This window comes from Heptranchias perlo, chromosome 4, assembly GCF_035084215.1.
Source record: "Heptranchias perlo isolate sHepPer1 chromosome 4, sHepPer1.hap1, whole genome shotgun sequence".
NCBI classification, from domain to species: domain Eukaryota; kingdom Metazoa; phylum Chordata; class Chondrichthyes; order Hexanchiformes; family Hexanchidae; genus Heptranchias; species Heptranchias perlo.
Window position 1 is genome coordinate 55609167 of NC_090328.1, and position 12121 is coordinate 55621287.

General features: G+C 43.7%; 1 protein-coding gene across 2 annotated transcripts in view; it reads right to left on the reverse strand.

The window, feature by feature from the left end:
* The window catches only part of epb41l4a (erythrocyte membrane protein band 4.1 like 4A), a 340503-nt gene that overhangs the window by 156363 nt on the left and 172019 nt on the right, over window positions 1-12121 (reverse strand). For both annotated transcript variants that reach the window (XM_067982951.1, XM_067982950.1), the window contains one exon: window positions 1629-1707. In XM_067982951.1, the coding sequence (XP_067839052.1) occupies window positions 1629-1707 (79 nt within the window). The remainder of the gene's footprint in view (window positions 1-1628; window positions 1708-12121) is intronic.

Sequence of the window (12121 nt, forward strand, 5' to 3'; positions counted from 1 at the left end):
CAACACCAAGTTATAGTCCAGCAATTTTATTTTAAATTCACAAGCTTTCGGAGGCTACCTCCTTCCTCAGGTGAACATCGATGTTCACCTGAGGAAGGAGGTAGCCTCCGAAAGCTTGTGAATTTAAAATAAAATTGCTGGACTATAACTTGGTGTTGTAAAATTGTTTACAATTCTCTCTTGTCACACATAGCTACATTTCCATCCTTAAGGATCAGTGCTTGGGCTCAGCTGTTTACAATACATATCAATGACTTAGATAAGGGGACCGAGTGTAATGTATCCAAGTTTGCTGACAATACAAAGCTAGGTGGGAAAGTAAGCTGTGAGGAGGACACAAAGAGGCTGCATAGGGATATAGACAGGTTAAGTGAGTGAGCAAAAAGGTGGCAGATGGAGTATAATGTGGGGAAATGTGAAATTATCCATTTTGGTAGGAAGGATAGAAAAGCAGAATATTTTTTAAAAGGTGAGAGACTAAGAAATGTTGGTAATCAGAAGGATTTGGGTGTCCTTATACATGAATCACAGAAGGTTAACATGCAGGTACAGCAAGCAATTAGGAAGGCATATGGTATGTTAGCCTTTATTGCAAGGGGGTTGGAGTATAAGAATAAGGAGGTCTTGCTGCAATCGTACAGGGCTCTGGTGAGAGCACACCTTGAGTACTGTGTACAGTTTTGGTCTCCTTACCTAAGGAAGGATATACTTGTCTTGGAGGGGTTGCCACGAAGGTTCACTAAATTGATTCCTGGGATGAGAGGGTTGTCCTATGAGGGGAGATTGAGTCGAATGGGCCTATATTCTTTAGAGTTTATAAGAATGAGAAGTGATCTAATTGAAACGTATAAAATTCTTAGAGGGCTTGACAGGGTAGATGCTGAGAGGCTGCTTCCCCTGGCTGGAGAGTGTAGAACTCGAGGTCATAGTGTCAAGATAAGGGGTCGATCATTTAGTACGGAGATGAGGAAAAATTTCTTCTCTCAGAGGGTTGTGGATGGTCAGTCGTTGAGTATATTCAAGACTGAGATCGATGGATATTTGGACACCAAGGGAATCAAGGGATACGGGGATAGGGTTGGAAAGTGGAGTTGAGGTAGAAGATCAGCATGATCTTATTGAATGGCGGAGCAGGCTCGACAGGCTGTGTGGCCTACTCCTGCACCTATTTCTCATGTTCTTATGTTCTTAGTGAGGCAGAACTTCAATGTGAGGTTTAAATAGCAAATTTATATTAAATGTTGCAACCTGACTCACTGTTGGTGCTAAACTAACTTTTCTCCTTTCACACAAAGATATTTCATATACATTGGTTACTGCCTGAAAAAGAAAATAAAAAAGGGCAGAAATGGATTCACTGTCATACACCCGCAACAAAATTCAGCCCCTTATCATTTTCCACAATTCCTCTACTTGTATCTTTGTAAAATACTGCTGTGTAAATCCATTATATGCAAGAAATTTTCTTATTTTCCACTCCACTCATTTGAAAACATTTTCAAAGGCAAACATAATGGTAACATCATCAAGCTGGTCCCATAGAACTCCATAAAGCTGATTGACCAGAAAACCACAATGTTCAGTTATATACGACTTAAGAAGCAAAGTTTATGTTTTCATCATATTACCTTGTTATTTCTTCTTTAAGTTTACAAGGATCTTCTGCGTAGAACTTTACACCAAAATATAATGTGTAGGGTGGGCCAGCTACAAGAAAAGAAACTTTGATATAGAATGAAATTTAAATATGGAATGCTTTTTTAACTTAAATATTTTAAAATCCACGTGTACTTTAAATAACAGTGTCTGTAATATTCACAGTAAAAGACAGCCTTCAATGAGAAGATCGCATAGCAAAATGAAGCAGACCAGTTAATAAATGATGAGATAGCCATATTGTTCAAAATCATATCAAATGAGTTTATAGACATAGAACCACAGAATTTTAAAACACAGAAGGCTATTTGTCCCATCGTGTCTGCATTGGTTCTCTTAGTCCCATTCCACTGCCTTGCGCCACACCCTTTCAATTTAAAAAAAAATTACTGTATTTATTTATCCATTTCCCTTTTAAAAGTTATTATGGATTCTGTTTCCACCACTGTTTCTGGTAGGGCATTCTAGGTCCTAACAACCCTCTGCATTTAAAAAGGAGATAATTTCAAGTTTCAGGATGCCATCAACAAATAAAGGTGTTGGAAACAAAATAAAATCAAAGAAGAAGTACAACTGAAATGATAAAAACAAGAGAGAATATGAGAAAATAAGGAAAGAGGTTAAAAGAGAGATCAGGAAGTAGGAAGAGGGAATCACAAAAAGTATTAAGAACAGTAAAATATTCTTCAAATATATCAATAAAAAGACAATTTTTAAATGTGGTGGCAGCCTACAGAAAGAGGATAGTGAGTTAGTATAATATAAACGGAAATTGGCGGAGATACTTAACAAGTACTTGGCATCAATGTTTACAAAAGCGCAGGATTTCGGGGAGGAATTAAATCCTGAATTGGTTAATAGCAAAATATCCTCCAGCCATACAACCCTCCAAGAAGACTGCGTTCCTCCAACCCTGGCCTCTTGACCATCCCCTACTTCCTTCACCCCACCATTGGCAGCCGTGCCTTCAGCTAGAAGCCTAAGCTCTGATTAGTTTTCGATTGCTCTAACAAAGAGCTGGCACAGACATAATGGAACAAATAGCCTCCTTCTGTGCTGTAAACTTTTATGTTTCTTCCTACCGCCTTCTTTGAGCCTTTCTACTAGTCAGTACTATCAACACAACTCCAATGCCATAAAACGATCAAATTCTCATGCGTATCTCTTCCCCTCTTTTTAGTTCTCTTTTCTGTGGATCACCACCATTCCCCATTCAAGATGGTGAGCAGGCAGGCTGATGCCAGTCTTCAGCAGTTTTTAGCTGATCTGTAAGTGTGGTCAGCAATGCTCCCTCCCCTCCTGTGGGGGAAGTATCCAGCCTTACTCTGTAGTTTCCCCTGGTCGTAGGGCTAAGCTTAAGAATGTACACTGTTCCTATAAACCTGCTTTTTAACACACTATGGAACAGTTTGCTGGCACATCATATCCACCATGAATTTACAGTGTTAAGCTCCATTTACTCTGACTCTGTGCTTACCTTCCACATTTGTAAACAATTTTACAACACCAAGTTATAGTCCAGCAATTTTATTTTAAATTCACAAGCTTTCGGAGGCTTCCTCCTTCGTCAGGTGAACGATGTGAAAATGAAATCCTCGAACTGAAATCGCATTTATAATTCACAGAACAATGCTTGGTGATTACAGACAGTTTTTTCAACTGCCCGTTGCCAAGGCAATCAGTGTGCAGACAGACAGGTGTTACCTGCCAGGTCTCAGAATATACAAATCACCAAAAAAAACAACAAACAAAAAAAAAGAGATAGAGAGGTAGAAACATAGAAAAGACAGCAACTGACCCGTTATATTAAAAACAGATAACATTTGTTCGCTGGTGGGGTAACATGTAGCGTGCCATGAACCCAAGATCCCGGTTGAGGCCGTCCTCATGGGTGCGGAACTTGGCTATCAATTTCTGCTCGACGATTTTGCGTTGTCGTGTGTCTCGAAGGCCGCCTTGGAGTACGCTTACCCGAAGGTCGGTGGATGAATGTCCATGACTGCTGAAGTGTTCCCCGACTGGGAGGGAACCCTCCTGTTTGGCGATTGTTGCGCGGTGTCCGTTCATCCATTGTCACAGCGTCTGCATGGTCTCGCCAATGTACCATGCTCTGGGGCATCCTTTCCTGCAACGTATGAGGTAGACAACGTTGGCCGAGTCACAGGAGTATGAACCATGCACCTGGTGGGTGGTGTCCTCTCGTGTGATGGTGGTATCTGTGTCGATGATCTGGCATGTCTTGCAGAGGTTACCGTGGCAGGGTTGTGTGGTGTCGTGGACGCTGTTCTCTTGAAAGCTAGGTAATTTGCTGCGAACGATGGTCTGTTTGAGGTTGGGTGGCTGTTTAAAGGCGAGTAGTGGAGGTGTGGGGATGGCCATAGCGAGGTGTTTGTCCTCATTGATGACATGTTGAACACCAACAACAGCCAATCTCCGGACGCCATCCTACAACTCATCCGCTTCATCCTGGATCACAATGTCTTCACCTTCAATAACCAGTTCTTTACCCAAACACACGGAACAGCCGTGGGGACCAAATTCGCACCCCAATACGCCAACATTTTCATGCACAAGTTCGAGCAGGACTTCTTCACTGCACAAGACCTCCAACCAACACTATACACCAGATACATTGACGACATTTTCTTTCTATGGACCCACGGCAAGGAATCACTAAAGAGACTACACGATAACATCAACAAGTTCCATCCCACCATCAAGCTCACCATGGACTACTCCTCAGAATCAGTTTCTTTCTTGGACACACGAATCTCCATCAAAGACGGGCACCTCAGCACCTCACTCTACCGCAAGCCCACGGACAACCTCACGATGCTCCACTTTTCCAGCTTCCACCCTAACCACGTCAAAGAGGCCATCCGCTATGGACAGGCCCTGCGAATACACAGGGTCTGCTCAGACGAGGAGGAACGCGATGGACACCTACAGACGCTGAAAGACGCCCTAGTAAGAACGGGATATGACGCTCGACTCATCGATCGACAGTTCCGACGGGCCACAGCAAAAAATCGCATAGACCTCCTCAGGAGACTAACACGGGACGCAACCAACAGAGTACCCTTTGTTGTCCAGTACTTCCCCGGAGCGGAGAAACTACGCCATGTTCTCCGCAGCCTTCAACATGTCATCAATGAGGACAAACACCTCGCTATGGCCATCCCCACACCTCCACTACTCGCCTTTAAACAGCCACCCAACCTCAAACAGACCATCGTTCGCAGCAAATTACCTAGCTTTCAAGAGAACAGCGTCCACAACACCACACAACCCTGCCACGGTAACCTCTGCAAGACATGCCAGATCATCGACACAGATACCACCATCACACGAGAGGACACCACCCACCAGGTGCATGGTTCATACTCCTGTGACTCGGCCAACGTTGTCTACCTCATACGTTGCAGGAAAGGATGCCCCAGAGCATGGTACATTGGCGAGACCATGCAGACGCTGTGACAACGGATGAACGGACACCGCGCAACAATCGCCAAACAGGAGGGTTCCCTCCCAGTCGGGGAACACTTCAGCAGTCATGGACATTCATCCACCGACCTTCGGGTAAGCGTACTCCAAGGCGGCCTTCGAGACACACGACAACGCAAAATCGTCGAGCAGAAATTGATAGCCAAGTTCCGCACCCATGAGGACGGCCTCAACCGGGATCTTGGGTGCATGTCACGCTACACGTTACCCCACCAGCGAACAAATGTTATCTGTTTTTAATATAACGGGTCAGTTGCTGTCTTTTCTATGTTTCTACCTCTCTATCTCTTTTTTTTTGTTTGTTTTTTTTTGGTGATTTGTATATTCTGAGACCTGGCAGGTAACACCTGTCTGTCTGCACACTGATTGCCTTGGCAACGGGCAGTTGAAAAAACTGTCTGTACTCACCAAGCATTGTTCTGTGAATTATAAATGCGATTTCATTTCGAGGATTTCATTTTCACATCGTTCACCTGACGAAGGAGGAAGCCTCCGAAAGCTTGTGAATTTAAAATAAAATTGCTGGACTATAACTTGGTGTTGTAAAATTGTTTACAATTGTCACCCCAGTCCATCACTGGCATCTCCACATCATGACTACCTTCCACATCACATCTATAGTAGGAAAGAAAGCCAATCTATTTCTACATGAGCAACAATTAGGGAATTACAGTTTAAAACCAGAATTCTGTGGTCATAAGTGGTCAAAATCAAGTATTACTTCAAAACAATTTGTTATCTATTGCTGGTTGTGACCTGAAAGTAAAATAGTTGCAGATTGGAAGCCTGAGGCAAATAGTTTTAGTCTTATCTTTTGCATTGTAAGTACTATGAAAATAAAGCCCCAAAATTCAATACAAGATTTTCTTAGCTACTCATTTTGTTTGAAAAGGCCCCTTTTGATAGCATGCAGGGACTTGATTCTAGTTAGGGTGCAGCTAAAGCCCCTAATTTTGCAACTTAAATGCATGAGAATTTCACACTTCTAATTATAGTGTCATTTTGGAACTGAGCCAGCAGTTCAAGCATCAATTCTAGTATATTAATCCTTCTTATTCTGCAAAGAAGGACTGCAAACTTCAGAAAGTGGTGTGCATTCAACTCCCATTGCTGGCAGAGGGGCTCCTGTAACATGAAATATTCAAACCATTAATATTTTGTAGCAGGCACCACTTAGAGCCTGGAACTAAAAAGTCATACCATAAAATCCTGAAAAAATTCAAAGATCAACTCAGATGCTCACAGGCCTTAAATCATGGAGATGATCTCTGGGCTACAAGGACAGAGGAGATTTGCACATTGGAAATATCAGGCCTGGAAGAGACCATAATCCAAGTTCTTGAAATTAAAAAAGGCTCAGTGAGGTGAATGAAAAAAGGACAGAGAAAACATAATAATTTGCTCAAGAGTCTGCAAACTAAATAGAACTTGAGGAATAAGCACTTGAATACAAATTAATGGATTTGTGATTCAACACAGGCAACAGGGATGTGGGCCAGAAGAAGAAGCAAGATGAAAGTAGTTCACGAGTTCTTATTTGGCTACTGTACTTAAGCTTCTCTACCCAGCAGTCCCTAATTGGATGTCCAATTGGAATTGCGTTCCTGACATCAGGGGCTCGATATTAGCAGGGTGGTGGGTTCTCAGCGGGGGGTCGACTGGGCGCGTGGGTAACCCCCCCCGGTGAAATCAGTGTGCTCCGCACGGAATCGCAGGCTAATTGGATCCACTTACCTGTACTTCCAGGTTTCCCGCTGGTAAGCTGCGCGGCGGGCGGACTGCGCATGCGCAGCAAGGTATGTCAGCTGGAGGAGCCCTATTTAAAGGGGCAGTCCTCCACTGATTGATGCTGCAGGAAATAGGAAAAATTACAGCATGGAGCAGCCCAGGGGGAAGGCTGCTCCCAGGTTTAATGATGCCTCACTCCAGCTCTTATTGGATGGGGTGAGGAGGAGGGGGAGGACAGAGATCTTCCCCCCAGCGGGTGAGAGGGAGTGGCCTGCCTCTGCCATCAAGAAGGCCTGGCTCGAGGTGGCAGAGGAGGTCACCAACACCACCAACATATCGCGCACCTGCATACAGTGCAGGAGGTGCTTCAATCACCTAAGTAGGTCAGCCAAAGTGAGTACACTTACTCATTCCCCTACACTCCGTCTGCCACATCACCGCCCCCACCCCACATCTCCTTCTGCACTGCCAGCACTACTCTATCACATCACCCCTCATACCCACTCAAAGCTCATCCTCATCTTACCTGCACTTACTCACCTCGTCAGTACTCATCCCACCACTACCACTCAACCCAATCCTCATACAATCTCATGGCTCTATCTCATACTCACCCTCTCATGCATCTCTTTCACGGTCAGCCTCACTCAATCTGCCACTACCTGTGTTGCAGCCACAGGGCATGTATCACATATGTGCAGTAGGAAGCGTAAAGCAAACATGTCATGAGCATGAAGGGGATGCACAAGGGTGTTTGAGGGTTTGTCATGGTGTTTACCTATATTTAATTTCTGATCAAGTCACATAACATATTATATTGTCACCACTACTGCCACGTCTTTGCGAATCTTGTCCGGTTTGTGCAATAATGCCCTTTCTTGAGGATCACTATGAAGACCCACAACTGATGCCACCCATTGTGTCACTGCAGAGTGGGTGTAGGTGTATTTGCAGGGCTCTTTTGTGCAGACGACTGAGAGACATCGGCGATGTCCCCGGTGGCACCCTGGAAGGATGCGGAGGCGAAGTTGTTTAGGGCAGTGGTGACTTTGACAACGACAGGTAAGAAGATGGTGCTTGGGCCAGCCGGGAGCAGCTCGGCATCAAGGAGGCTGCAGATGTCCACGACTACATGTCAAGTGACTCTGAGCCTCCATGTGCACTGCTGCTCAGAGAGGTCTAGAAAGCTGAACCTCGGTCTGTGGACCCTGTGGCGGGGGTAGTGCCTTCTGCGACGCATCTATCTCTGCTGTTGCCTTCCCTCCTGCTGTGCAGGTGGATGTGTCACAGCACTGTGTTGTGGGGCTCCACGTGTCAGAGGTGGATGGCGTGGCCGGCGAGACTGGTGATGCTGTTCGTCCTCCGAGGAGGTCATGACTGCAGCTATGGCGGCCCCCATCCGCAAGATGTACATTTGAGGAGTCCGCAAGGTAGGTACATGTGTCTGGACCCCGGGGTAAGTGTGCAAGTTGGTGAATTTTATTGTTAGGAGGAGGATGGTGGAGGCCAAACTTTGTCCAAAGTGACAGAGTGGCCTCCTGCAATGAGTGAGGGTCTCCCCCCCCCACCTGTCAAATGGACCTTTGCAGCTGCCACAGGCTGATGGCTGCAACACGTCCATTTGAACTAGGAGTGTTTCCCCCAGTATGGGAAACAGTCTCAGTTCATTTCAAAATCCCAGTCCTCCTAAAATATCAGGTCAATCAGGTCTGTAAACGACCTGAAGTACCTGTTTAATTACTTTAAGTGGCACCCCGCCGGCTTTAATTGCCGGCGGGAGTCCCACATGCAGGGGCTGCGGGCGCATGTCAGCGCGTCACTGGGGAACCCGGAAGTGGGCGGGTTGGAGCCGGGCTCCAGACCCGCCCCGGGAATCCCGGATTTTCGCAACCCCCCCCACCACGAACGCACCCAATTGCGGGTGCGAAAATCGAGCCCCATGTACTTAGAATCATAGAAATTTACGGCACAGGAGGCCATTCAGCCCATCATGTTTGTAGTGGCCGAAAAAGAGCCATCCAGCCTCATCTGACTTTCCAGCTCTTGGTCCACAGCCTTGTAGGTTAAGGCACTTCAAGTGCATATCCAAGTACTTTTTAAATGCAATAATGGTTTCTGCCTCTACCACCCTTTCAGGCAGTGAGTTCCAGACCCCCACCACCCTCTGGGTGAAAAAATTTCTCCTCAACTCCCCTCTAATCCTTCTACCAATTACTTTAAATTTATGCCCCTCTCTGCTAAGGGAAATAGGTCCTTCCTATCCATTCTATCTATGCCCCTCACAATTTTATACACCTCAATTAAATCGCCCCTCAGCCTGCTCTGTTCCAAAGAAAACAACCCAAGCCTATCCAACCTTTCCTCACAGCTAAAATTCTCCAGTCCTGGCAACATCCTCATAAATCTCCCCTGTACCCTCTCTAGTGCAATCACGTCTTTCCTACAATGTGGTGACCAGAACTGTACACTTTACTCAAGCTGTGGCCTAACTCGTGTTTTATACAGTTCTAGCATAACCTCCTTGCTCTTATATTCTATGCCTCGGCTAATAAAGGAAAGTATCCCGTATGCCTTCTTAACCACCTTATCTACCTTTCCTGCTACCTTCAGGGATCTGTGGACATGCACTCCAAGGTCCCTCTGTTCCTCTATACTTCTCAGTATCCTACCATTTATTGTGTATTCCCTTGCCTTGTTTGCCTTCCTCAAATGCATTACCTCACACTTCTCCAGATTGAATTCCATTTGCCACTTTTCTGCCCACCTGACTAGACCATTGATATCTTCCTGCAGTCTATAGCTTTCTTTCTCACTATCAACCACACGGCCAACTTTTGTATCATCTGCAAACTTCTTAATCAAGCCCCCTACATTTAAGTCCAAGTCATTGATATATACTACAAAGAGCAATAGACCTAGTACTAAGCCCTGCGGAACCCCTCTGGAAACATCCTTCCAGTCACAAATAAACCCTTGGAGCTTTTCCAAGATTAAAAACTGAAATCAGTCAAATTACTGTTTATGAACAGGTTTATATTTTGAAGTAGTAGTAGCCCTTATGTTTCAGAAGTATTTGCAGCGCAATTCAGAATGATCTGTTCCAACAATGTATTATTTTTTTTAGATATTACCACATCCAACAGGGCTTCACATGGTGTACTTGTTTACTCCCTAACTAAAATTGCACGTGTGCTGAAGAGTGGAAACATCTATTTAAACAGAATATGCTTAGCATAAAGACATGCATTAACTTGTTAATTGGGACCTAAAATACTGACTAAAAAAGTAGAGATGAATTAAAACTCTTCCTAATTTCTACGATTACAGCAATTTACTATATAGCATAGAAGTAAGCTTTTACTTGTTATTTTAAACATTAGAAAATATACATTAAATACCTCCAACAAATAAACTGGATAATGGTTATACTATAAATAAATGCACTCTTACTGTTTGGGGTAAGGATCAACAAATACAGTTTTGTATGGGTGTGAGTGCATGCACCTGCATATGCCTGTCATTGTCCATATGAGCATTTAGGAGTCTGCATGCCCTTGTGATTATTGTATGTCTGTGATTAATCCATGATTATGGATTTTTCTCCAGTGATTCCACTCTTTCTGGCCTTTCACGTCCCCATTTTTCCATTCCTCTTATGCTAGATATTTATTTTCAATTCTTAATATAAAGCCACATGAATTGCAAGCTAATTTTAATAGTTCTTATTGAACTGTCAAACAAGGAGACATGAAATGCAGTGCAGTACATTCAGCATTCAGGAATCTTCCCTTCCATGAAATAACAATTTTGCAAATGGCAATGACACGAGGAAAATTACTTATAAAACTGGCAACTTTTTACTCACGTATGGATATTGTAAGGAGGCCTTCCTGTAGGCTATTACGTATGGCCTTTATTGGGAGTTAAATGCTTTTCTTCCCCATCTTATTATTATAAATTACAAATGATTTCTTTATTTCAATTATGCTGCACATTCTCCCAAGAAAAACATATTTAAGAGAGAAGACAGCATATAACACTTTAAATTATTAAAAGATAAGTTCACAAAACAATGGACCCCCCTGAAAAAAATCATTGTCAAGGTTACTCCTCTGAGCTCTGTTCGATTTTGGAAGGCTATCATCAGCTAGAGTATTTGTCAACGGACACTTTTCCATGTTTTACACACAAAATGAGTCAAAGAATAACCATGTCACATCCGTAATGGACTGAGTCGGTTTTCAATATTTCAGCTTGATTAAAGTTGGTTACGTCCTAGCCATCATCACCTCCAAGTTCCCCTCCAAGTCACACACCATCCCGACTTGGGCATGTATCACCGTTTATACATCGTTGCTGGGTCAAAATCCTGGAACTCCCTACCTAAAAAGCACTGTGGGAGTACTTTCACCACATGGAATGCAATGGTTCAAGAAGAAGGTTCACCACCACCTTCTCGAGGGCAATAAATGCTGGACTTGCATTCAACACCAATATCCCAAGAATGAATTAAAAAAAACTTACTTCCATCCAGGAGGAAGAAACAACAACTAAAAAATGTTAAAATAAAAAAGTGTGAAAAGAAAGGATAGATTAAATTATGTTGAAAAAAAATAAAATTGAAGTTTAAAAGGTGAAAATGGTACAAAAACACAAAATGAAGGAAAATCAGGGTGTTACAAGTTTTGGATCTGCCTTAGATATTCTCTCAGGTACAATGGTGCTGGCCGCTCCTGTAAGCGTCTTACATTCAGGAGTGTGTTCTATATCTAATGATATGACAGCATAACCCAGGGTGCGTAACAATAGGACTGGATATCATGTCTTCCACTTCTCCATCTTTCTGAGGGCGGACTGAATCACTTTAGATGTGAATGGTTAAACTGCTTTATTTTACAGGCAGAAAGTGAATGTACAGAGTAACAGTTTTAAAAATTTGATCTTGATTCAACTAACTGCAGAACTCTCCTCAAAAACAACAAAAATAAAAATATGCTCACAACACCCTTATTAGCAGGCTTGCTTAACATTTCCTGGTCAGCATTCTATTTCTGACCAGCTCTGGGCTTGAGATAAATGAGTTTCCCAGTGTTGGGCCAGGCTTCCTGATGCACTACCCCTGTATCCCCTTGGCCTTTTGTTTGCGATCTCAGCAAGTGGGGATGAGGGCTGTCCCTTTGACTTCTTCTTCTTCAATGGCTCGCCAAGTTATCTCTCCATCTCCCTTGGTGCA